Genomic DNA, 27,716 nt, shown 5'->3' with positions numbered 1-27,716 from the left:
ACAAAGGCAGTATAATGCTCTCATCATGTGTATCCAGACCTCTTTTAATGCACCCCATGATCCTGTTTGCCTTGGCAGCTGCTGCCTGGCACTGGCTGCTCCAGGTAAGTTTATCATTAACTAGGATCCCCAAGTCCTTCTCCCTGTCAGATTTACCCAGTGGTTTCCCGTTCAGTGTGTAATGGTGATATTGATTCCCTCTTCCCATGTGTATAACCTTACATTTATCATTGTTAAACCTCATCTGCCACCTTTCAGCCCAAGTTTCCAAATGTCAAAAGATCATTGGGGCACACAGTGGTTGGAACAAAGTCACAGCGGAAATTATGGTTTTTTTTTAAATGTTACTGGCCACATTAGGGATATCAATAAGGGGTTGTAGATAATTTTCTCTTATCTGTGAGAATCAGGACAATTATGCTACTCACACTCTGATCATGAATTTCTTGGATGTAGAAAAGATGGAAAAAAATTCTCCATCTTCTCCATTCTGGCAGTCACGTGGATCAAAAATACAGTCATGTGTAACAGCCCTAATGATTTTCTCTAAACAAAAAAGTTACAGTATCATTAACCCTAAAATAAAAAAACAAACTACATTAAGGATGTGTTCACACAATGCTTTTTTTCTGCCAAAACCTTATCTCTTGGTAGTAAAATAGCTGCAGACAAAATGCATGTTTTGCTGGCTTTGCTTGCGGTGTTTTTCGGGATCCCAAAGTTTACCTTTGCTGCTACCATGCAAGCATGAACAATACAAGGTGTCAGGCCACCAGTGCATGATGTATGTCATACCATAAAACATTTTTGGAAAAGGGCAATTTGATTAAATTATATAGTGTAAAAAGATTTTTGGCTGAAAATATACTGAACAAAAAGTTTTTCGCGGTGAGGCGCCCTCTGCTGGATGTCCTCATATGAACTCGAGCCTGGGAACTTTTCTGATTTTTTTCCCACGCTCGAAGGACATCCAGCAGAGGGCGCCTCACCGGTAATGAAGGTAACTACAGGTCATTGACCTAGTTTCCATTCATTCGCTGGGGTTTTACAGCCAGGAGCATAGCTGCATTATAGCAGAGCTCCTGGCTGTAAAAAAAATTAACCCCTTCAGATGGATTTACAACGTGGGACGTTACAGATCCTCGGAAGGTATGTATATTGTTGGTTTATTATTTTTTCTTTGTCACAGAGCGAGGGTCTTCAGCCAGTGGATTGAGCGTACAATAAAATATTACAACAAACGGTGTGTTTATTTCATTAAAATACTTTTTAATAATGTGTGTGTGTTTTTTTAACTCTTTCATACAATTGGATTAATAATGGATATGTGTCATAATTGACGCCTCTCCATTATTAATCTGGCTTAATGTCACCTTACAATAGCAAGGTGACATTAACCCTTCATTACCCCATATCCCACCACTACACGGGAATGGGAAGAGAGTGGCCAAGTGCCAGAATAGGCGCATCTTCCAGATGTTCCTTTTCTAGGGTGGCTGGGGGCAGATGTTTTGAGCCAGGGGGGGCAATAACCATGGACCCCCTCCAGGCTATTAATATCTGCCCTCAGTCACTGGCTTTACTACTCTGGCGGAGAAAATTGCGCGGGAGCCCACGCCAATTTTTTCCGTCATTTAACCCTTTAATTTAATAGCTAGAATGGCCAAATTTTGCACATACACACTACTAACAGTAGTGTGGAATATGCAAAAAAAAGGGGGATATGACATGGTTTACTGTATGTAACCATGTCTCATATCATGTTGGGTTTAGGAAGGAGATAGCAAAAGCTGGCAATTGAATTACCGGCTTTTAAGCTATATAGCGCTGGATGAAATATTAATATATATACATATATGTGTCTCAATGACATATATATATATACCTATTCTATTTGTACACATTTATTCCACCTATTCTATTGTAAGCTGTCAGTGTGATTTTACTGTACACCGCACTGAATTGCCGGCTTTTCTCGCTCACACCGCTGCGTATTTCTCGCAAGTCACACTGCTGGTCCGTGTGTAATCCATATTTTTCGGGCCCCCATAGACTTGCATTGGCGATTTTTTAGCGCAATACGGTGACAAACGCAGCATGCTGCGATTTTCTACGGCCGTAGAAAGCCGTATAATACGGATCAATAAAATACGGCAGATAGGAGCTGAGGCATAGAGAATAATTGGGCCGTGTGTAATGCGTGTTTTACGGACGTATTAAATGCGCTCATACGTCCATAAAACTCGCTAGTGTGACGCCGGCCTAATAGTGTGGGGTGGCATTTCTTTGGAGGGCTGCACAGCCCTCAATGTGCTCGCCAGAGGTAGCCTGACTGCCATTAGGTACCAAGATGAGATCCTCAAACCCCTTGTGAGACCATATGCTGGTGCGGTTGGCCCTGGGTTCCTCCTAATGCAGGACAATTCCAGACCTCATGTGGCTGGAGTGTGTCAGCAGTTCCTGCAAGATGAAGGAATTGAAGCTATGGACTGGCCCTCCCTTTCCCCAGACCTGAATCCGATTGAATACATCTGGGAGATCATGTTTCGCAACTCCACCAATGTCACGTTGCACCACAGACTGTCCAGGAGTTGGCGGATGCTTTAGTCCAGGTCTGGGAGGAGATCCCTCAGGAGACCATCCGCCGCCTAATCAGGAGCATTCCCAGACGTTATAGGGAGGTCATACAGGCACGTGGAGGCCACACACACTACTGAGCATCATTTCCTTGTCTTGTGGCATTTCCACTGAAGTTGGATCAGCCTGTAACTTCATTTTCCACTTTGATTTTGAGCATCATTCCAACTCCAGACCTCCGTGGTATATTAGTTGTGATTTACGTTGATAATTTTTAGGCTTTATTGTTCTCAACACATTCCAGTATGCAATGAATAAAGATTTACAACTGGAATTTCTCATTCATTGATATCTAGGGTTCTAGTGTCCCCTTTATTTCTTTGAGCAGTGTATATATATATATATATATATATATATATATATATATATATATATATATATACATATTTGCAGTTTTAAGAGCTTCAAAGTTTTTTTATTTTCTATTTTAGGTGTTCAAAATTTTTGCCTCTTTTGTGATTTTCATATTTATATTTTTATTTGTTTACAATATTATAAGAAAATGTAAACACAGAAGGGTAAAATGTGTCTGCTTTTGTTATTTTTTATATCACAAAGTGTCCCTAAAATAAATTTTAAATTGCGTTCTCCTTTCTTCTGGAATGATTTTTATATAGAGTGTGGGTTTTTTTCATTGAAGGGCAAAAAAGAAACTTCTTGTTTTTCTATATATTTTATTCTAGTTTTTTCACTTTGTTCCCACCTAAAGGTCGTAAAAGACCCTTCAACATTCTATTTTTTTTATTAATAATTTTCCTTGTAAGTCGGATTTAGTAATAGTTAGAGAATCCTACACCTTGCCGACATCCAAGGAGGCAGCATTACCACTCCCTGACCCGTATCCAGTATCCACAACACTCGTTCAGTGATGTGAACACAACAATCAGAAAGGAAGTCATCACTGCCTTCAGTGGGTCCCTTCTTCTGTATGTGAACAATGTCCATGCACCTGCTGACTCAGCAAGGACAGTTGTATCGAATTATATGCAGACCACCCTGACATTTAAAATGTTTGATAGTCCTCAAATGGATACAATATTATTAGCTACATTATTAAGTGTCTTCCTGCACTCAACATACCAACTGAGAAGTACGGTAGATATAGCTCTACTTATCCCGAGCACTCTGGTTCCCAAGTTTAAAGCTAGGTGAGTGAGGGGTTAAATGTATTCTAAATATGCTATTGTTGTCACCCTTTGAAATACAGCAGCTGTTTGTCCATGGAGACAGCCTCAAATATTAAAGGGCTTTGCACTAAGGGACAACTAATGGATTATTGCCAGAATATTTTTTTTCCTTTTAAATTTCAGGTAAAAACTTTTTAATAATTAAAACGTACCTGTACTTTATTCAGAAGTTGAAATAAAAGGACATGCTTCTAGTATTTAATCTTCTGTTATTGAAAAAAGGGTTTCGGCACTCTCCCCTAAACTGTATTTTCTCAGAAAGCTCATTTCGGCAGTGGCTTTCATAAGGGACAAAGCTACAGTGAGTGCAGGTGTAGCAGTTGCGCCTGTTGGCTTGGATCCTATGGTGGTCTGAAAGGTTCTTTTGGCTCATATGAGAAGACTAATTTTATTACAGACCCATGATAACTAAGAACTCTATTAGAAATTTTGCCCAGGAACTTCAAATAGTCACTGCTGTTCATTGATGTGCATTTTAGTTCTGTGCGAAACATCCACAAGTTCTGATGTTTGACAGCAAATTACATACTCAGACTTACTTTCCCTTACTATTAGTGTTGCATTGTGTGTAGAGATAAGAGGACCATTCAGATTTTCCCACGAAATTCAATTTGCAGATAAGTTATTCAACGCAAATTGAATGTCTCTTTCCAGATTGTAGAGTATAACAAACATAACATGCAAAACATAAAAAAAAGTTGTTATACTCCCCTTACCGCTCACCTCTCTGGCCCTTCAGCTTTTCACCATCCCGCGACCGGTACTCGTTGCATCTTGTTATCATTATCACGAACAAAAGAAAGGTCTCTCTGTTATGTGTGTTTTTGACCGACAGAGTGGTCAAGGTAAACCTGGTTAGCTTATGTCATCAAAACCCACCGCTACTTTCTTCATTTTATCATTGTGGCTCTGATGCCAGAGAACAGTTTTTTCCTAACACACACCAATGGATAGAGAAAGGAAGAAATTTGGAGACATTTTATGGGTTAAAGACAAATAGCTCTTGAAGAGGACCTTTCACCAAATTTTTCACGTTGAATTGGACACACAATGTAATAGTGGCTGCAAAGCAGAATAAAAGTTTTTTTGTTTTGTTTTTTTATTTTTAAAATGTTGCCTCTCCTTTACAGAGATATTAGCAATCAAAGTATATGGGATCTAATGAGCTAACATTTACACAGAGAATGTTGCAATATTGTAGCAGCTCACTCAGGAAAAAAGGTAACACACTAAAAAGTGCAATTGACCTTGCCGGTTCCTGTACAGACTAGAGATACTGACCCTGCAGTCCCTATTGGTTCCTGCCTGAGCTGAGATAGCTAGATGATGGCAACATGGACCTATGCTTCCTCCTAAAGAATTGAAGGGCAGAGAAAAGTGCAAATTATGCACAGAAGGGAAAATGTGCTGGAATAGAAAGAGATCCCATAGTGAGTAAAACAAACCACAAAATACAAAATAAAGGATTAAGTGCGTACTGTTAGAAAATATTCTGCTTATGTTTATGTATATTGAAAAAACAGAATATAGGTGCAAAGTAAAGAACATAAACAGCAGACAGATAAACCATAGCTTGCCTTTCACAGACTTGCTTAAACTATTGCAGTATGGCTGGACATCCAAATGAGACTATCACCAGCAGGAAATACCAGAAGGGGGAAAGAACATAAAGCCGCACCCAAAAGGTGATAGTGCAGACAGTTGAGTTAATGAAAACACATGTTATCCTAAAAAAACTGAAGCAAGTCTAAAGACCCAGAGAAAAGGTGTGTCCCCGAGGCCCTAGATCCCGCCCCGCATTGTGAATAAATCAGAACACAATGTGGGGCGGGATCTCGGGACCTCGGGTACACGCAGGCACAAGATGAATTCCATCAGGTGATGTGAGTCGAAGGACAGCGCAATCGGCGCATGCCTGTAAAGGAAAAGCACAGTACAGGCGCTGGGTACATTACTGAAGACAGAGGAGGCGGCGCCCGGCGCACGGAGGGGCTGACTGATGGCTGGGAAGTGGTTGTGACCGGGGGAAAAGACATGCCCCCTGAACAGACTAAAGGTACGGCATGAAAATTATAAAAATTAATATTGCTGCATTGGAAGGGAGTACATAAAGAAGAGCCACCTTCACAGAATGCAGCATTAGTGCTGCACAAGGTGGCTCTTTTAGTTAAAAATGCCAGAGGGGGGTGACAAGTTCCCTTTAACAGTTGATTACAAAAAAGGTCTGCATTGTGACCTACAAGGCAACGTGTTTCAAATTCTCTTAGGTGTCCTTTTTCAAAGATAAACATGGTACAACGCACAGAAAATTTAGCCAATGGTGTAACCAATGAAAACTCACATGAGCCGCAGAAATTACGATGAAATAAAGTATGTAACACAAAGAAAAAAATGTTTCAATGTTACTAATGAAACATAACTTCTTTGCAAGCATTTAAGCCTGCTGGATAACAGATGTTGAGATAAAATATCCAAAGTGCCTCGCTCGTCAGAAGGCGTCTCCTCCTCTCGGTGATTTCATCATCCTTTCAATGCCCGACACTCTAAAGTACATTGTACACCTTTCATGGCGAGTAATGAAGTGCTTAGATGCATAAGAAACTGTACGATTGGAACTGGAAGAATAAATAATATCCGTTAAATGCTGAGAAATGTGAATTTTAAATGTCCTAGTGGTACACCCAATGTAAATCAGATTGCACTCTGCACATTTTATCATGTATTATATTTACATTTGATATATTCTTTAATTCCATATTGGTGGGATGGATGGCAAAGAGTTCTCACTAAATTTGAAGTAGCTATTCTATCTGTTTTGATTATATTAGCCTTAATTCTATGCTGCGTAGCTCCATGCTTTAAAGGAAACCTGTCACCAGTTTTGTGACATAGCAGCTAAAAATATGACCTTATTTAGTGTCTGTGTTGCATTCCCTAAATCCTTTTATAACCCCCTGACTCTCTTGTATACTCCAGAAAAACCTTTTTAATTTCTCCTGCGCTGTAAGAGCAGGCTGGAGCGAGCCGTCCCCTCCCCCCAGACGGCGTACATGCAGGCCGACATGACAGGGGTTTGGGAGCAGAAGGGTAGAGGGTGGGGTTATGTTTAAGGGGAGAGGGTAATATAAGCTCACCAACACAAAAAGAGGACTTCAAAATCCTCCAAAAAATTCAAAAAAGTCACAGAGAAAAAAGCAGAGATGTTTTACCTGCTGAAGCCTCCAACCAAATGCACCAGCAGGGCGCAGCGGACCCGATAAATGATGGCAAACACACAGGTGCAAAAAATACCGATGAAACAACCACTTTCAATCCAGTGTTGGCTGTTTGGCATTAGTGCACAAAAAGATAAAAGATACTAGTCTGTATATGGCATAATTCACACAAGCAATGCAGAGCATCTGGTTTAAAGCCTATTAGTAACGCACATGCAGGCGGGCTGCCCAGTGCTACAAAATGCATGCTGTGCGAACAGGGGCCAATAGTTTACAAAGCCATCTTGGTCCGACTGCGCCCTGCAAGATAAAGTGCAAAAAGAAAACCACATATCAATGTATGTAAGATATTAGTTTATATTGGGGCCTCAATACGTAAGCTGGCAACCCACATCAAGGGTCCTTACAATTTGCCAGTCCTAACGCTAAACATTGAATAAAAGCTCACCGACACAAAAAGAGGACTTCAAAATCCTCCAAAAAATTCAAAAAAGTCACAGAGAAAAAAGCAGAGATGTTTTACCTGCTGAAGCCTCCAACCAAATGCACCAGCAGGCCGCAGCGGACCCATCATTTATCGGGTCCGCTGCGCCCTGCTGGTGCATTTGGTTGGAGGCTTCAGCAGGTACAACATCTCTGCTTTTTTCTCTGTGACTTTTTTGAATTTTTTGGGAGGGGGTAATATGCATTAGGGGGGTGTTTATAGGGCAAAGAGGGGGTGTGGTTTGGCCAGTTGCCGCTCTGGAGGCAATCGAGAGAGACGTACCAGATGGCGTCGGTCCAGCAGGTGCTGCAGAGCCTGCGGGTGGCTGCTGTAAATCAGCCTCCCGGCTGGCTGGAGGCCCAGGTGGCCAGCATATTGGGCGGAGGCAGCGGGGATGTCCTGTCGGCTGGAGGCGAGCGTCGTTCACGGCGGGTCCGGCCCCCAGAGCGATTGTCCCCGGATGCGCCTCAGCGCAGGCGCAGGAGCCCCTCCAGGGACCCTCCGAACCGAGTGCCCACCTGCAAGCATCCAAGCAGGGCCCGGTCCGGGAGGAATCCGCCTGCCGCGCTGGGGCCTGCGGCGGTTGATAGGCCCTCTCCTTCGCTCTGGGGGCGGGGCTTTCATGCACCAGATCGTTGGGTACTTCCGGTGACATCACGGCAGGGTGCCGCGGTGATGCTGCTGCCAGGCGGCCCGCTTCCCCAGCACAATTGAGACAGCGGGGGAGAGCCTCTGCGGCTGCAGCGGTAGGCAGCATCGTCGGCTGGATCTGGAGGGAGCCATATCCGAGGGTCTCTTGGGATCATCTCTAGCGGTGGACCCGTACCCGGGGTACCTTCATATCAGGCCGCATCGGGATCGATGGCAGCAGGCCTGGATGGGGCCGGAAAATTACGGCCCACATCGCACAGCGAGCCTCAGATCCAGGGGGTGCCACAGAGCGGATCGGAAGCAGGTGACGGCTGGACGAGCAGGATGACTGCGGCTGGGGGGACTCCAGCTCCCCTGCAGCTTGGTGAGGACAACTCTATGTCTGTTTTGTCACCGACATTATCGTTTTCCCCAGTAGTTGGGGTTAGTCAGGCGGGTGGGGCTGTGGTTACCGGGGAGCATTCGAGGGATTTGGGGAACGAAGGGGTAGGTGAGTTGTTGTCTAGCATCCGTGAGTTGCTTACGCGGTTGGGAGGCGTTAGGTCGGTGCTGCCACCGTTGGCAACGTGGGTGGGTTCTACGGATTTAGGTCTAGGAATGTCTGGTGGGCTTCTGCGGCGCCGAGTAGGTCGTGGGAGCCTGTGTCTGTGTCAGTGCAGACTGAAAAAGAGGAGGAAGGCGGGATTCGTTTGGACGATAAAGCGTGGGGCAAGGTTTATGTTTGTTTCGAAGGGCCGTTGGGGGCTCATTTAAAAAAGGAAGTCAGGGAGAAGATTTGGAAGGATGAATACGTGGAGATCTTCTCGCTCCTTCCTTTGGATAAATTTAATTTAGATAAGAGCAAGAAGGAGGACAGCAAGAAGGAGGATGCGGAAAAGCGGAGATGGTGTCTTATTCCTCAGACCTTCGTGAATTGGCTACAAGCATTTGCGATTCTGGCGAGCGTGGTTGGCGAGAAGGCTCCTGAAAACTGTTCCGCCTTATTTTGCTATATGGATTCGATAGGTGAGGCGCATAGGGCATATGGGGGTCAGGCCTGGCTCTGGTACGATGAGCAGTTTAGGCAGCAGAAGGCGGTTCATCCAGCGATTAGATGGGATCAGAAAGACATTGGTTTGTGGTTGCGGGTGATGGAGCCGATGAAATTTGGCCATTCCTTTCAAGGTGGGCCCGGTACTGCCATCCAAGCCGCCTCGCAAGGAAGTTCTTTGGGATCAGGGGGTCAGTCCGCACAATCGGGAGGTCAAGACCACGGTTTGTGCTGGCAGTTTAATGACGGCCAGTGTAAGTTCGGAGCTACTTGTAAGTTTAAGCATGCGTGCTCGCACTGCAATGGATCTTCCCATGGTGCTGCCAAGTGCTTTAAGAAAAAAGGGAAGCCAGAGGGCAATTCAAAAGGGGTTGACACCAGTGAGGCTGGATGCGATGGTCCCCTATCTAAATAGGTTCCCGGATAGGGCGAAAGTGGAGTTGTTGTTCTTGGGTTTTTGGGATGGTTTTCATATATCTGCTTCTCCTTTTGGTATTCCTCGAGTATTGAAGAATTTAATATCAGCTGAGTTACACGCTTCTGTGGTTTCAGACAAGTTGAATAAGGAGGTTTCGTTAGGGAAAAAGTCCGGACCTTTTCCCGATCCACCGCTAGAGGATTTGGTAGTTTCGCCGTTGGGTGTGGTTCCGAAGAAGGAACCGAACAAGTTCAGGCTGATTCAGCATTTGTCTTACCCTCGGGGGAGGTCCGTAAATGACAGGATAGACCCGGAACTTTGATCCGTGGTTTATACGTCTTTTGATGAGGCTGCACGCTGGGTGCATAGTTGTGGTAGGGGTGTGGTGTTGGCCAAGACCAATATTGAGTCGGCTTTTCGTTTATTACCCGTTCATCCGGATAGCGTGAGGCTGTTGGATTGGTATTTGAACGGGGGGTTTTACGTTGATAGATATTTGCCGATGGGTTGCTCGTTGTCTTGCGCATACTTCGAGGCTTTTAGTTCCTTTCTTGAGTGGGTCGTTCAGGATGTGTCAGGTTTGGATTCAGTGATACACTATTTGGATGACTTTTTGTGCATTGGGCCAGGTCATTCCGGATGTTGTGACATGGCCTTGAGGACAGTGATATGGGTAGCGGAGCGAAGTGGCTCGGGCGCGTCGCTTAAAAATGCTGCCGTTGCGTGAGGTTCAGTCCCTTCTCGGCAAATTGAGGGGTGGTCGGCAACGAAGGTGGATAGAGTTCGGGCAGATTTGGCCTTCGGTTTCCAGCTTCGAGGATTGCGGGACTTGACAAAATTGTTTCTGGTATGGCAGGCGGTAAAAGGTTTTAGAAGAAAAGTGGGGCAAGGAGATTGCAGGCGCCCGGTCTCTTTTGGCATGTTGGAACTGGTGTGCGCGCGTTTAGACGAGATTTGCATATCCAACTTTGAGGCGGCTCTTTTTCGTCTAGCCTTTTCCTTGGCGTTTTTTTGGGCTCTGAGGGTTGGGGAGATAGTGTTTCCCACCACGTATAGACAAGGAGGGCTTTGGGCCAGGGACGTGGTGCTTATTAAGGGTCGTTTACATTTCTGGATACGTCGGTCAAAGATGGACCAGGCTGGGAAAGGTAAACGGGTAGAGTTGGGCGCGGTTCGTGGTTTGCTCATGTGTCCCGTTCGTTGTTGGCAGGTTTTTAATAGTTTTCGGCCGTCCGTGAATTTGTCCGTTGTTGTGTCATGAGGATGGATCTTTCCTATCCAAATTCCAGTTTGTTGCAATTTTTCGGAGAGCTTTGTCGGGGCTGGGTTTAGATGCTTCTCGTTTTGCGTTTCACTCGTTTCGTATTGGGGCCCCGACCGAGGCGGCTTTAGGGGGTTTGGCTCCTGAAGTGGTTCAGAGGATAGGGAGATGGGAGTCTGGGCATTAAAAGAGCTATGTTAGACCGTGAAGGCTTGTTTTTTTTCTTGTAGGTCTGTATTTGCTGTTTCATTTGAGCGGACTCTAAGTTGTTTGTATTTTCTAGGTCAAAGTCCTCTGTTGGTTTGGATCGTTGGCCACTCCTACGTTTATTGGGGCGCGAGGCATGCGAATGTTCGGCAGGAAGGACGTCAACTTGGTTTTTCCAAAGACGTTGCTGTGGTCAGGTGGTTGGGTTTTCAGGGTTTGTGCTGGAGCGTGGTTATGCAGGAGGTGCATAATGGTATTCGGTTAGATAGACCTCCCGACATTTTAGTTTTGCACGTCAGGGAAAATGATTTGGGGGTTCGCCCATGTCGTGAATTAATACGGGACATTAAGCATGATCTGCTCAGGTTATGGGTGTCTTTCCGAGATTTGCTCGTGGTATGGTCCGATATCGTCCCAAGGAGGTGCTGGCAACACGCCAGATCTGTGGACAAGATTAACAAAGCTAGAATTAAGGTAAATCGGGAGGTATCTAGTTTTGTCGTCAGGAACTGAGGCCTGTTCATCCGTCATTTTGAATTGGAGAAAGGGGGGGAGGAATTTCTCCTGGGAGACGCTGTCCATTTGAATGCGGTGGGCATCAATTTGTGGGCCCTCGGATTGCAGAGCGGTATTGAAAGGGCCATAGCGGTCAAGTGTGGGGGCCTCAGGTATTTGAGGTGTTCAATTACCCTCGTGGTGGCGGTGGGAGGGGTCCTTGGAGTTGGTGCTAAATTGGCCTGGGGGATCCGTCAGGATACAGATTCTTCAGTTAGTGTAAAGTTTGGTTTCCGGTCTGGTGGTTTGGGGAGATCTGGGCCGGATTCCCAAGTGTTAAGTGGACAATGGTAACCCTTCGGGGTATTTGATGCTCCCGAGCCAGTGTGTTAACGGCTGGGAGTAAATTATGGTCTGTTTTCTGTCCACTCTCTATTATGGTTTACCACCAGTTTGGAGCTTCAAGGACCTCCCCACGTTACAGCTGCCTACAGGAGAAAATGGCAACAGAGAGGAACTGCAGGGATCCGTACTCTGTTTCCTTCCGGTGCTTCCTGTCTGACACAGATGTGTGGCTGGATGATGTCAGCATTCAGTGCATGCCTGTGTTAAAGAGAGGACGATGGTGCAGCGATAATGATGCTGCAGGAAAACGTGCAGAGAGGTGAGTGGTGCTGTGTTTTCTTGTTTTTATACATTGGGGTGGTGGAGAGGACAGTGATGGAGATGGTGGGAAGGGCAATGATGGAGGTGGTAGAGAGGGCAATGATGGAGGTGGTGGAGAGGGTAATGATTGAGGAGAGGACAATGATGCAGATGATGGGGAGAACAATGATTGGGGTGGTGGAGAGGGCAGTGATGGAGGTGGTGGCAAGAGCAGTGATGGGGAAGAACAATGATGGGGTGAGGAGAGGGCAATGATGGAGGTGACGGGGAGAGCAATGATGGGGGTGGGGGAGAGGGCAATGATAGAGGTGGTGGGGGGAGAGCAATGATGGGGGTGGTGGAGAGGGCAATCATGGAGATGGTGGGGGAGAACAATGATTGGGGTGGTGGAGAGGACAATGACGGAGGTGTTGGAGAGGGTAACAATGGAGGTGGGGAGAGGGCATTGATAGAGGTGAGGGAGAGGACAACGATGGAGGTGGGGAATAGGGCAAAGTTGGAGGTGGGGGAGAGGGCAACGATGTAGGTGGTGGAGAGGGCAACGATGGAGGAGGTGGAGAGAGCAACGATGGAGGTATGGAGAAGGCTATGATGATGGTGGGGGAGAAGGCAATGATGGGGGGTGAGGATGGCAATGATGGAGGTGGGGGAGAGGATAAAGATGAGATGCAGGGGAAGTAGGACAATGAGGGATGAGGGAAATTGGGATAGGTTTAAGGGGGACTTATGAGGGACTAATGAACAGGGGGAGGAAGATATTAGATGTGGATGAAAAATGAATTGGGTGGTGGAGGAGGGTGCTAAGTCCCTGATAGCATTCTACCCATCTCACAATTTATTGTGATGTTATCAAGGATTTAAAATTTATTGAGGATTGGGAGAGGAGGGGGTAAGGTGCATTGGACCCTTTTAATGAATTGAAAGGTGGCAGAAGACGCTGTCAGGGAATTGTAATGAATTGGGAGGTGGAGGAGGATGCTCAGTACCTGGTAATGTCTTCTCCCACCCCCAAATTCATTATGATGCTATCAGGTACTTATAATGAATGGGGGGGACACAGGACAGGGACTAAAGGTACCGTCACACATAACGATATCGTTAACTATATCGTTGCTTTTTGTGACGTAGCAACGATATCGTTACCGAAATCGTTATGCGTGACAGCGACCAACGATCAGGCCCCTGCTGGGAGATTGTTGGTCGCTGGGGAATTATCAGAACTTTATTTTGGTTGCTGATCTCCCGCTGACATCGCTGAATCGGCGTGTGACGCTGATTCAGCGATGTCTTCACTGGTAACGAGGGTAAATATCGGGTTACTAAGCGCAGGGCCGCGCTTAGTAACCCGATGTTTACCCTGGTTACCATTGTAAATGTAAAAAAAAAAAAACACTACATACTTACATTCCGGTGTCTGGTCACGTCCCTCGTTCAGCTTCCCGCACTGACTGTGAGCGCCGTCCGGCCGTAAAGCAGAGCACAGTGGTGACGTCACCGCTCTGCTTTATGGCCGGCCGGCGCGCCGCTCACAGTCGGTTCGGGAAGCTGAAGGCAAGGGACGTGACCAGACACCGGAATGTAAGTATGTAGTGGTTTTTTTTTTACATTTACAATGGTAACCAGGGTAAACATCGGGTTACTAAGCGCGGCCCTGCGCTTAGTAACCCGATGTTTACCCTGGTTACCCGGGGACTTCGGCATCGTTGGTCGCTGGAGAGCTGTCTGTGTGACAGCTCTCCAGCAACCAAACAGCGACGCTGCAGCGATCGGCATCGTTGTCTATATCGCTGCAGCATCGCTTAATGTGACGGTACCTTTAGGCTTTGTGCAACGTTCAGGATTTGCAGGAGAAAATTCTGCTGCATTTCCTAAAGTGTTGGCAGGAAGAACTCTGCGTAAAAGACATTTATTCTTTTGCAACATTTTTGCCATGCTTTTGTTACGCATTTTTCCCCACTCATTAGTATGGAGGAAACACATTGCAAGAATTGACATTATGCAGATTTTAATCTGCTGCAAATCTGCAAGGAAAAAACAAGCAACGTCTACATGAGACTTGAGGGAGCTCATTCACTTTGCTTGTACTGTATAACCTTCCATATTTTCCGTGTGCACATAGCCTTACAGTTAATAGGGGAGAGTTGCAAACTGAATAATTTATATTATTGGGAGGCAGAGATTATAATTAATGAAGGGGACAGTGCTGCTTATCACTTTATATTTTTAATGTTGGGGTACATATCTATATTCAGAGGGGAGGCACAAGTACAGTATGTGACCTTGTTATTTTCAGGGCTATGAAGATCATTGTGACAAGACGAGTCATGGCTTGGAGATGTCGACATGAAGGTCTAACTAGATGGAGAAGAAACAGCAGAAAATGGCTCTTAGGATCCCAGACATAGATGTTAGGGCATATATCCAAAATAGGGGGCAGAGCATGTAGACAGACAGAAAGTGCAATAGTGCCAGACAATAGAATGTATCAAAATTACAATAAGCACAAAATATATAAAAAATGCATTGGATCTTCAAATGTGCATATAAAAACGTACATGGATACAGGCAATGAAATGAATATGTAAATAAGATCCCATAGGTACATTGTGTTGCGTAGACAAGATCCTAAATAATCTATGTCATGCAAAATACTATATTAAACACCGCAAAAAGTGCAAAGACAAGTGAAAATACTGGCAAGAGCGCAATTCAAAGAACAGCTGTGAACAATACTAAGCACTTATTCAGGGTGAGTGCCCCCATGTACAAAAGATATCATCCATGGTGGGAGTAGAACCCCACGTGTATCGACCCGAAGTGTCTTCCTCAGTTCCTTGACAAACTATCCCTGAGGAAGACACTTTGTGTCGATACGCATGTGGTTCCACTCCCACATCCTTGTCTGGGATCCTCAATGGCCATATAACAGGCCGTTGTTGGTATGTGGTTCTTGTAAGACAAAATTGGTTTCTCTTTTAAATGTTTTTATCTTGTTTTTTCTCCCATATGTTGTGCATAATGTTGTAATAAAATGTTGTATATTTCTTGGTGATCACTGTTTTTGCATACTACTTTTTTCTTGCTTCTCTATATGAATATTATTGTACACATGCAGTTGAGCCCAGTACTTTGATCATTTGGGTGGTGCCCACTTCCTTTATATAATACTAACTAATTATGTATAGCACAGTCCCTTAGTATATAGTGTACTCACTTATTATATATGGCGCCGGCCTTAGTTACATAGTTTCCTCTTTTATTATGTATAACACCGTTCCTTATTGTGTACCATCCTCTCTAGCTATATATGGTGCCATCCCTTATTATTTAGCTTCTTCTGCTGTTATGTACACCACTGTCTCTTACATATTGTTATTTTTGTTATTCACAGCACCCTCTTTTATTGCATAGTCCCCTCTCTTGTTACCTATAAAATGAATGTTAATGGAGCAGCCGGTGACCAGACAACCAGTCCATCAGCTCCTCCATTAGAAAATAAGATTTCCCATGCTCCATCAGCCATCATTGCATTATACAGCTAACAAGAGAGGACAGTATGTAATAAAGAAAGGGCTCTATATAATCCAATCCGGAGCTGTATATAAGAGATGGCACTGTGTAATAAGGGATGGCAATATACATTATAAAGGAGACTATATACATATATACAGTGAAGGAAATAATTACCGTATATACTCGAGTATAAGCCGAGATTTTCAGCCCAAATTTTTGGGCTGAAAGTGCCCCCCTCGGCTTATACTCGAGTCACGGTAGCGGTGGGGTCGGCGGGTGAGGGGGAGAGGGCGCTGAGGTATACTTACCTAGTCCCAGCGATCCTCGCGCTGTCCCTGCCGTCCCACGGGCTTCGGCGCTGCAGTTTCTTCCTCTCTTCAGCGGTCACGTGGGACCGCTCATTACAGAAATGAATAAGCGGCTCCACCTCCCATAGGGGCGGAGCCGCTTATTCATTTCTCTAATCAGCGGTGCCGGTGACCGCTGATAGAGAAAGAAGCTGCGGCACCGAAGACAGGAGGGGACAGCGCGAGGATCGCCAGGACTAGGTGAGTATAGCATATTCACCTGTCCTCGTTCCAGCCGCCGGGCGCCGATCCATCTTCCCGGCCGGCGCCTCCATCTTCCCGGCGTCTCTGCTCTCTGACTGTTCAGGCAGAGGGCGCGATGACGCATACAGTGTGCGCGGCGCCCTCTGCCTGATCAGTCAGAGCAGAGACGCCGGGAAGATGGAGGCGCCGGAACGAGACGCCGGGAGCTGCAATCAAGGGAGGTGAGTATGTGTTTTTTTTTCTTTATTGCGGCAGCGGCGGCACAAATTTATGTGGAACATCTATGGGGCACAGTGAACGGTGCAGAGCACCGTATATGGCACAGCACAGCTATGGGGCACAGTGAACGGTGCAGAGCACCGTATATGGCACAGCACAGCTATGGGGCACAGTGAACGGTGCAGAGCACCGTATATGGCACAGCACAGCTATGGGGCACAGTGAACGGTGCAGAGCACCGTATATGGCACAGCACAGCTATGGGGCACAGTGAACGGTGCAGAGCACCGTATATGGCACAGCACAGCTATGGGGCACAGTGAACGGTGCAGAGCACCGTATATGGCACAGCACAGCTATGGGGCACAGTGAACGGTGCAGAGCACCGTATATGGCACAGCACAGCTATGGGGCACAGTGAACGGTGCAGAGCACCGTATATGGCACAGCACAGCTATGGGGCACAGTGAACGGTGCAGAGCACCGTATATGGCACAGCACAGCTATGGGGCACAGTGAACGGTGCAGAGCACCGTATATGGCACAGCACAGCTATGGGGCACAGTGAACGGTGCAGAGCACCGTATATGGCACAGCACAGCTATGGGGCACAGTGAACGGTGCAGGGCACCGTATATGGCACAGCTATGGGGCACAGTGAACGGTGCAGAGCACCGTATATGGCACAGCACAGCTATGGGGCACAGTGAACGGTGCAGAGCACCGTATATGGCACAGCACAGCTATGGGGCACAGTGAACGGTGCAGGGCACCGTATATGGCACAGCTATGGGGCACAGTGAACGGTGCAGAGCACCGTATATGGCACAGCTATGGGGCACAGTGAACGGTGCAGAGCACCGTATATGGCACAGCACAGCTATGGGGCACAGTGAACGGTGCAGAGCACCGTATATGGCACAGCACAGCTATAGGGCACAGTGAACGGTGCAGAGCACCGTATATGGCACAGCACAGCTATGTATGGGGCACAGTGAACGGTGCAGAGCACCGTATATGGCACAGCACAGCTATGGGGCACAGTGAACGGTGCAGAGCACCGTATATGGCACAGCTATGGGGCACAGTGAACGGTGCAGAGCACTGTATATGGCACATCTATGGGGCACAATGAACGGTGCAGAGCACCGTATATGGCACAGCTAGGGGGCACAATGAACGGTGCAGAGCACTATATGGCTCACACCTATGGGGAAATATGAACGGTGCAGAGCACTATATGGCACAGCTATGGGGAAATAATGATCTATTTTTATTTTTGAAATTCACCGGTAAATGCTGCATTTCCACCCTAGGCTTATACTCGAGTCAATAAGTTTTCCCAGTTTTTTGTGGCAAAATTAGGGGGGTCGGCTTATACTCGGGTCGGCTTATACTCGAGTATATACGGTATTTGATCCCTTGTTGATTTTGTAAGTTTGCCCACTGACAAATACATGAACAGTCTATAATATTAAGAGTAGGTTAATTTTAAAATAGAGAGAGAGAATATCAAAAATAAAATCCAGAAAATCACATTGTATAAATTATATAAATTTATTTGCATTTTGCAGTGAGAAATAAGTATTTGATCCCCTACCAACCATTAAGAGTTTTGGCTCCTACAGAGCAGTTAGATGCCGCTAATCAACTCGTTACCTGCATTGAAGACAGCTGTCTTACATAGTCACCTTTATAAAAGACTCCTGACCACAGACTCAATTAATTAGTCAGACTCAAACCTCTACAACATGGGCAAGACTAAAGAGCTTTCTAAGGATGTCAGGGACAAGATGTTAGACCTGCACAAAGCTGGAATGGGCTACAAAACCATAAGTAAGATGCTAGTTGAGATGGAGACAACTGTTGGTGCAATAGTAAGAAAATGGAAGAAATACAAAATGACTGTCAATCGACAGCGATCTGGGGCACCATGCAAAGTCTCACCTTGTGGGGCATCCTTGATCATGAGGCAGGTGAGAAATTGTTAATGATATCAAGGCAGCTGGGACCACAGTCACCAAGAAAACCATTGCTAACACATTACACCGTAAAGGTTTAAAATTCTGAAGTGCCCGCAAGGTCCCACTGCTCAAGAAGGCACATGTGCAGGCCCGTTTAAAGTTTGCCAATGAACACCTGGATGATTCTGGGAGTGACTGGGAGAATGTGCTCTTTGGCATTAACTCAACTCGCCATGATTGTAGGAAGAGAGATGCTGCCTACGACCCAAAAAACACCATTCCCACTGTCAAGCATGGAGGTGGAAACATTATGGTTTTGGGGTATTTCTCTGCTAAGGGCACAGGACTACTTCACCGCATCAATGGGAGAATGGATGGAGCCATGTATCATAAAATCCTGAGTGACAACCTCCTTCCCTCTGCCAGGACATTAAAAATGGGTCGTGGCTGGGTTTTCCAGCAAGACAATGACACAAAACATACAGCCAAGGCAACAAAGGAGTGGCTGAAAAAGAAGCACATTAAGGTCATGGAGTGGCCTTGCCAGTCTCCAGACCTTAATCCCATAGAAAACTTATGGACGGAGTTGAAGCTCCGAGTGGCCAAGCGACAGCCTCAAAATCTTAATGATTTAGAGCTGATCTGCAAAGAGGAGTGGAGCTTTATCGCCATAGAAGGAGGGGGACCCAGACACATTTCTTTCACAGGGGCCCCAAGCTGTTGGTGTCCACCCCTGCATTATTACATGGGCAACAAACACATACATCTTTCTAAGGTCTAGAATGCTACAAGAGCCCATACATCTGCCAAAATGAAGGTGGGGGACCAGGAACAAATTTTGCAATGGGGCCCATCAGACTTTAGTTAAGCAACTGCTCTATGCTAAGCAGGTTTAGACAAGTGAAATCAGTTTATCACGTTTAGTGTAAAAATAAGAGTCCTTCTGTTTTATTCTGGAAATTCCTAACATCATCACAAGAAACCCCAGGTTTCACTAGAACCCAAGATATCTGCTGTGGGGTCTTATTCTAGGTGCAGATCTTTTGTGCTTTTGTATTGACATGTAGACTGGAGTTTATATAACGTCAGTCTTTAAAGCTTGTGTGAAGTGTTATGCCCATATACTTTGGGAAAATAAATCTCCAGTTGTGCATGCTTCTTTTTATCACATTGTATTGTTACATGTGCTTTTCTTGACAAAACAATATCGAGTGTTTGCTTACATTTTTTATTAAGTATACTACATATATTATAGGCTTGTTAAATTGACATGTGGTAATGTGATATTTAAATGCAGTACCTGCTGTCAATCATTGACCCAAGCTGGAAATGAAAGAATTGAACCTACTAAGTTCTTAGGTGCTGTATAATATTTATATCTGACATTTATGATGATTGTAAAATGAATGTTAGAAACGTTCTTTTTGTTACTCATTTTATGTTACATTTTAAATGTCATTTTCCTATTGCACTTAATAAATAGCCTGAAGCAGGCAGGTTTGAGTCATCTGTACTTTACGTGTCCCATTATGTGGAAATATTCAATATTGATTTAGCAGCTTATATTGGAAATTTCTACAGTTTAGCCTCTGTACAACATACAATTCTAAAACCCTGAAGTTTAGACATTTAGCTGAAAGCATAGGAAATCTACTGTGACCATCAGTATACAAAACACTAAATGGTGACAATGTGATCACCTACCCCACGGAGAAAACAAGGGAGTTGTGACAGTGTGTGTATTGCACACTATGACAATTCGGTAGTCTACAATCACATCACTTAGAGTATATGTAGAATTTTAATTTTCAGCTCAGATGGATAACTTTGTTAACCTCTTCACAACCGATGACAGAAATAATATATTTACCGTTGGCACTTGCTGGGTTTCGTGCATGGTCGATCACAGGATAAAAGTGAACTAAGCTTTGAGTTATCCAAAATTTTACAAGAAAGCTTCAACTCAACCGACAAAAACAAGTTCTCACTCAGGTCCATTATCTATTAACTGAAATAAAGGGGAATTCTAAATTAGTGGTAGTGTCAAGGCTCTAGAAAAGATACATGGCTCACCCCAGAAAGAAGTCCCGCTAAATTTAAACTCCCAAACCAACTTCCCCTTTCTCTGCTGAACCCTATAGTGTACATTACCTCAGCTAGTGTCCACATGTATTGCATCACTGTAGAAAAGAGAGCCCATTTAACAATTTATGGGGGGAGGGGTGTCTCCAAAAACACAGGCTGGGGACCATGTATTGGGCACTACAATGTATTGGGCAATAACCTGACATATTTGTAATTTTCACTCTGCAACATCCACTGCATGCTTATTTCTGGAAATCAGCCATGGAGCGAAAATCATAATTTCACCACAAGATGAATTCCCACAGGGGTGATTTTCAAAAATGAGGTCACTTGAGGGGGTTCTGCTGTCCTGGCACTTGGGGGCTCTGCATATGGAGTGTGCAAAGTATTCTAGGTAAATCATTGTTTCAGAAGTCAAATTGCGCTCCTTCCCTCCAGTGCACTACCAAGTGGCCAAACAGTCCTGTACAGCCACGTATGGGGAATTAGCATGTTACAGAGAAATTGCGTGACAAATTATGCAATTACATAATCTGCAATTACATCTGTAATCTTGCCTGAAGAAGGAGCCTCTGTGCTCTGAAAGCTTGCAAACATATTATTTTCTGGTTAGCCAATAAAGGTATCACTCCCAGAATACTTCTGTCATCATTGGGCAGAAAAGTATTCACATCGATGTTCTATATGTATAATTTTATTGTTACACTTTTATGTACACCTGATTTTGAGTCCTCTAGGAGGCCTGGAGAAGTGTAAAACATACCTTTGGGTAGACTTGTAACAGCAGCATTAATGAGAAAGGGAAGTTTTAATCCAGTGTTCCCGCTGCATTCGCTGTCTGGCCGGTCACTAATGCTGAAGTGTTCTGAGGTTTTTGCTGGAAGGGCTCCACAACCCATCCACCCTTTTTGTGTCACTTTTACCCATAAGCTGAATGGATGGTTTGTGGATCGCTTACAGAGAGCTAAGAGCTCTTCGGCCTTAGGGACCGCCCAGATGGCGTTTGCAAGAACAACGCACTGGTTTTTCATTGACTTATCTCAGTTGGTAATCTGTACTACATTCTTCTCTTTCAGGCCAGAAGATGTTCTGCTAAGGCGAACCCACGATGAGAATGTTCTCCTACACTGTTTCTTGTGGCCGCTAGTCACCTTCATGGTGGGCGTACTGATTGTGGTTCTCACCATTTGTGCAAGAAGTCTGGCTGTAAAGGCAGAGGCTATACAGAAAAGAAAATCTTCATAGAGTTTAAAGGCGGAAGCTTCAGTTCAAACCAAAACCCCAAATACCTATAGTCCTCTCGTTGCCTCTTCATCACTATTTTTCTGAACTTGATAATTGATGATATGCAGAACAGAGAATATTTTCTCAGACTTCTTTTAGATTACTGCTCCCTGTGGGAAGAATGCCCAGAAATGCTGAGGACAGAAGAAAATCTATCCGGGGAAATGTAATGACTCATACTTAGCCAAGTGTAAAGTGAAGCAGTCCAAAAATGTCATTTCACCTTTGCGATAAAATATTTTTATTTGGTATGTAAAATATCAAAAGATTTGAGTTTATTTTGTATCATATACTTCTATAAGATTAAAATGTGCTTTTTTGTCATAGCACTGAATTTTTATATGCTTGATTTTTCTTTTCCCCCTCATTGCGTTTCATTTGCTTTTACAGGTCAAAAACTACACAACTTACAATGTATTTGCAGAGCTTCTCTTGTCCTTGTAGTGACAATAAATCAGGTATATTTGTCTATATTGTATACTTTATATTTAGAAATATATACTTTACTCTTTCAGAATAGCCAATTAAAAATTGACATATTGAAACACATTTATTTGTATTGCTATTATCATTATTACATATTTGCAAGCTGGGACAAGGGCTAGCCAAAAATAGGTACTCACCTAGGGCACCATCCAAACATGAATTTTAACCCCTTTACCCCTGAGGATGGTTTGCACGTTAGTGACCAGGCCTATTTTTACAATTCTGACCACTGTCCCTTTATGAGGTAATAACTTTGGAACACTTCAATGGATCAAGGTGATTCTGAGATTGTTTTCTCATGGCACATTGTACTTCATGATAGTGGTAAAAGTTCTTTGATACAACTTGTGATTATTTGTGGAAAAAAAATGGAAATTTGGCGAAACTTTTGAACATTTCATGCCCTTAAGTCACAGAGATATGTCACTCAAAATACTTAATAAGTAACATTTCCCACATGTCTACTTTACATCAGCACAATATTGGAACCACATTTTTCTTGTTAGGAAGTTATAAGGGTTTAAAGTTGAACAGCAATTTCTCATTTTTACAACACCACTTTTTTTTTAGGGACCACATCACATTTGAAGTTACTTTGAGGGTTCTATATGATAGAAGATACCTAAAAGTGACACTATTCTAAAAACTGCACCCCTCAAGATGCTCAAAACCACATTCAATAAGTTTAATAACCCTTCAGGTTCTTCACAGGAATTTTTGGAATGTGGAAAAAAAAAAGAACATTTAACTTTTTTTTGGCAAAAAATTTACTTCAGATCTAATTTTTTTTGTTTTCTCAAGGGTAGCAGGAGAAATTGGATCCAAAAGTTGTGCAATTTGTCCTGAGTACGCTGATACCCCATATGTGCATGTAAACCACTGTTTGGGCGCATGGCAGAACTCGGAAGGGAAGGAGCGCTGTTTGACTTTTTCAATGCAAAATTGGCTGGAATTAAGATTGGACATCATTTTGCACTTGGAGAGCCCCTGATGTGCCTAAACAGTGGAAACCCCCCATAAGTGACCCCATTTTGGAAACTAGACCCCCCCCAAGGAACTTGTCTACTTTTGTCGTGAGCACTTTGAACCCCCAGATGCTTCACAGAAGTTTATAATGTTGAGCAGTGAAAATAATAAAATCACATTTTCATCACAAAAATGCTATTATAGCCCCAAATTTTGCATTTTCATAAGGGTGACAAGAGATATTGCACCATATAATTTGTTGGGCAATTTCTCTTGAGTACGCTGATACCCTAAATATAGGGGAATACTACTTTTGAGGCACAGTACAAAGCTCAGAAGGGAAGAGACGCCATATTGGAGTTCAGATTTTGCTGGAATGATTTGAGGGTGCCATGTAACATTGGCAGAGCCCCTGAGGTGCCAGAACAACAGAAACCCTCTATGTGTGAACTCATTTTACACACTACACTCCCCAATGAATTCATCTAGGAGTGCAATGATCATATTGACACCACATGTACCTCACAGAATTTTATACCACTGAGCGGTGAAGAAAGAATAAATCACATTTTTACCACTAAAATGTTGTTTTAGCCCCAAGTTTTACATTTTTCTAAGGGCTAATAGAAATTTTTTTTACAACAAACTGAGGTCCATTTTTCCCTGCGTGCGCCAATACCCTACATGTAATCAGGAAATATTTTTCAGGCACAGTGAAAAGCTCAGAAGGTAAGGAGCGCCAGATTTTACTATTATAGTTTGCAGGTGCCATGACCCGCTGGGAGAGCCCATGAGGTGCCAACACAGCAGAACCTTGAATTCATCTAGGGTTGCAATGATCATATTGGCACCGTGGGTTTGTCATAGAATTTTATACCATTGGGCAGTGAAGACAAAATAACTACATTTTTACCACCCAAATTTTGTTGTAGCCCCAGATTTTACATTTTTACACAAGAAGTAGGTAAAAATGGCACCAAAATTTCTCCCACAATTTCTACTGAACGTGGCAATACCCCATATGAGGCTGTACAGTACTACTTAGCCATATGGAGAGACTCTGCAGGAACAGAGTGCTATTTGCCTCCTGGAGTGCAGATTTTCATAGAACAGTTTGTGGACTCCATATACAGAGCCCCTAATTGCTAGAAGAGCAGAATTCCCCCTCAAGTGACCCCATTTGGTAAACTATACCCCTTGGGGAATTTATCTACTGGTGTAGTGACGATTTTTACTTCATAGGTATTTTCCAGAAACAAGCAGCAATGAATGTTGCCGAGTGAAAATTGCAAACTGCCGTTGTAGTGACCAGTACGCTGTAGTGACCAGTACGTTGCAGTCACCAGTACGTTATACCAAACCCGTGCTTCTGGAGATATGCACGCCCACGTTTGACAAGCTCCCATCGCTTCAGAAATGCCAAACGTGGATGCAATATGTGGTTTAGGTACACTGTGGGGCTCAGAAGGGAAGGGGGCATTTGGATTTGGGAGTGGAGAATTTGCTGAATTTCCTTTGGCGGGCGAGGAGCCATTTCACTTTTCCAGAGCCTTTGTGCTACCAGTAACATGGAAGCCTCCTATATTTCCATTAACAGATAACAGACCTGAGTGAGGACTTGTTTTTTCTGAGGATTGAGTTGAAACTTTTATTATAAGCATTTTACATAATGTTTGGGATCACATTTATCTGGCGCACTGTAACGCCGCTGGGTTTATACCTTGTTTCTTCGGCGTTACTTTTGCATGTCTCTGCTTTAACCCATGCTCCTCTCCCCCTAACTTGCAGAGATACTGTAGTCTGTTACCTGTATGGGTGTGGCTCAGTTCCCTGTGCTGCTGCGTAGCTGTACATGTGCTGTGATGTCTTTGCTCTGCTGCATGACCACTCGCCTGTGCGGTCCCTGGACGCTGCTGTGGAAGCTATGCATGGCTTGCAAGGTCCTCTGCAGATGGTGCATGACTTTCCACGTGTGTTCAGGCTAGCAGTCACTGCCAGGTGCCCTAAGCCACAGGTCCTGTGCTGTCTGTGCTGTAAAGGTTTCTTTTTGTACTTAGGGTGCGTGCAGCCACACCTACCCTGCTTTTATTAGGGTTTGAGTATGCACCTGTGTTGCTTCCTCAGCCTATTGCTGAGGGGGAGCTCCTATATAAACTCGCTCTTTCCTGTTGGGCGTTGCCAGAGCATTGCAATGTGTTTCTGTGTCTTGCCTTGTGAGTTAGGTATCCAGCTCCCGTTCTGTCTGCAGTATGTTCTGGGAGAGCTGATATCTGTCTTCCACCTGTTCTGGGGGCAGAGTACCCATATCCGCCTATCCTGGAGGCTGCATATCCAGATCTGATTGTGTTTTGTTTTTCTGTCTAATCTGGGGGCAGAGTACCCAGACCCGCCTATCCTGGAGGCTGCATATCCAGTACCTGACCCTGTCTGAACTGCATCCTCTGTTATGTTCCTGAAGTCCTTTTGTGTCTGACACCCCATACCCAGTGACTGAACTTCCTGGGCTCATCTTTTATAGATGGAGTCTGGTGTTTATGCTGAGCCTTTACTATGCTGTGCTCAGCCTGAAATGTGGTGCTAACCCCATCTGGCTCAGGTCCAGTCCGGCGGTGCTTGCACCATCACGCTTGAGTTCGTTACTAGGTCCAATGCCTGGAGCCTGACGGCTGTAGCTAGGAACCTGATAACCACCGCTACTTGATCCTGTGCCATCTGAGTCTCAGCTGATGACCTGGGCTGCCTCGCCAGTGTCCCAGATGTCTATCCTTATTCCTTATGCCCTGCCTATGTCCTGATGTCCTTTCTGTGTCCGATGTCCTGATGCCCTGGGCTGCCACGACAGTGTCCCAGCTGATGACCTGGGCTGCCACGCCAGTGTCCCGGATGTCTATCTATATTCCTGATGTCTTGATGCCCTGCCTATGTCCTGATGTCCTTCCTGTGACCGATTTCCTGAAATCCTGGGCTGCCATGCCAGTGTCCCAGCCGATGACCTGGGCTACCACGCCAGTGTCCCGGATCTCTGTTCTGATGTCCAGTCTGTGTACTGATGTCCAGTCTGTTTCCTGATGTCCAGCCTGTGTCCAATATCTTGATGTCCAGCCTGTGTCTGATGTCCTGCCTGTGACCCGATGTTCCTCCGGTTCCCTGGGGTCCACCCTGTGATGACGTCTGTCCTGAGTCGGTGTCTGATGTTCTCCTGCTGAGCCTGTGCTATGCCTGAGGCCTGAGAGAGGCCGTCCTAGTAAGCCCGTGCCAGATGACCCTGGACTGCATCAACCCGTGATGACCCCTGCCATCGTCTGACGTCTGTCCAAGGTCGGGGTCTGATGTTCTCCTGCTGAGCCTATGCTGCACCTGAGGCCTGAGAGACCGTCCTAGTAAGCCCATGCCAGATGACCGTGGACTGCATCAAACCGTGATGACCCTTGCCATCGTCAGAAGTTCATCCGAGGTCGGTGTCTGATGTTCTCCTGCTGAGCCTGTGCTGCGCTTGAGGCCTGAGATAGAGGCCGTCCTAGCATGCCCGTGCCAGATAACACTGGACTTCATCAACCCGTGATGTCCTCCTGCCTTTGTCTGTTATCCTGGGACATGTACCCTACTCTGATGTGTGGAATCAGGATCCTGACATCATTATATTTTGTTATGTACTGTTTTCATTTAAGTAAACTTTGTTTCTTCATACCTGAAGTTGTGCAGTGTAATCTAGTTCTGCATATTGCCATCTTGTTCACATGCTCAGCTGCCACAGACTCTGCTCGCTGCCCTTCCCTAGTCTGGGTAGGTCCAGGTTACTCTATGTGGTCCAGTGGGTCCACATCGCGATTCCATTTGGGACACTCATCCACGTCGTCATGGTTTGGTGACGTGGGGGCATCGGCTTGGCCGCGTTTACGGCCGCAGCTGTAACACTCTCTACACTGACCATTTACTTTCCATCTAAATCTGAGTGACATGATTCTGATGAAACCCCTGAGGGATCCATTCACTGTAATGAGGCAGCAGATTTACCCTGGACTCCGTCTGGCCTCTGTTCAGCGGTGTCCTTCTTTTCAGAAGTGACCAAAACTGTGGCTGACAGCACTCTTATGCAATTCTTAAAAGATGGACACCACCGGATCACAGGTCAGACTGTGTCCACAGTGCCTCTATCTGCCTCGTATAGGGAATCTTCCACCGGGGTTTCTGTCTAAATGACGTATTTCAGAGATTTACATGGAAACCTCTGTGTAAGCGCTCAGCTCAGAGCACAGGATAAATGTGCTCTGAGCCTTACTGCAATCTTTGGGAGGCAGAATGAAAAAAATCAACCGCATGTGAAGAATTGGTTTTATTTATTTTTTTTACTCTGTTCCTTGTGCGATAGAAGTAATTAGGCGACTTTATTCTTCAGG

The 27,716-nt window shown here is 45.0% G+C and overlaps 1 protein-coding gene across 1 annotated transcript in view; it reads left to right on the top strand.

Annotated features, from left to right (window-relative positions):
* Positions 1 to 22,414, top strand: part of KCNMB4 (potassium calcium-activated channel subfamily M regulatory beta subunit 4) — a 231,503-nt gene extending 209,089 nt beyond the window's left edge. Inside the window, exon 3 of the mRNA XM_069764612.1 lies at positions 21,660 to 22,414. Coding sequence (XP_069620713.1) covers positions 21,660 to 21,828 — 169 coding nt within the window. The 3' untranslated portion in view covers positions 21,829 to 22,414. The remainder of the gene's footprint in view (positions 1 to 21,659) is intronic.
* Positions 22,415 to 27,716: the final 5,302 nt, after the last annotated feature.

This window comes from Ranitomeya imitator, chromosome 4, assembly GCF_032444005.1.
Source record: "Ranitomeya imitator isolate aRanImi1 chromosome 4, aRanImi1.pri, whole genome shotgun sequence".
In the NCBI taxonomy this organism is placed as follows: Eukaryota; Metazoa; Chordata; class Amphibia; order Anura; family Dendrobatidae; genus Ranitomeya; species Ranitomeya imitator.
This window is presented reverse-complemented; position numbering and strand designations above follow the sequence as displayed.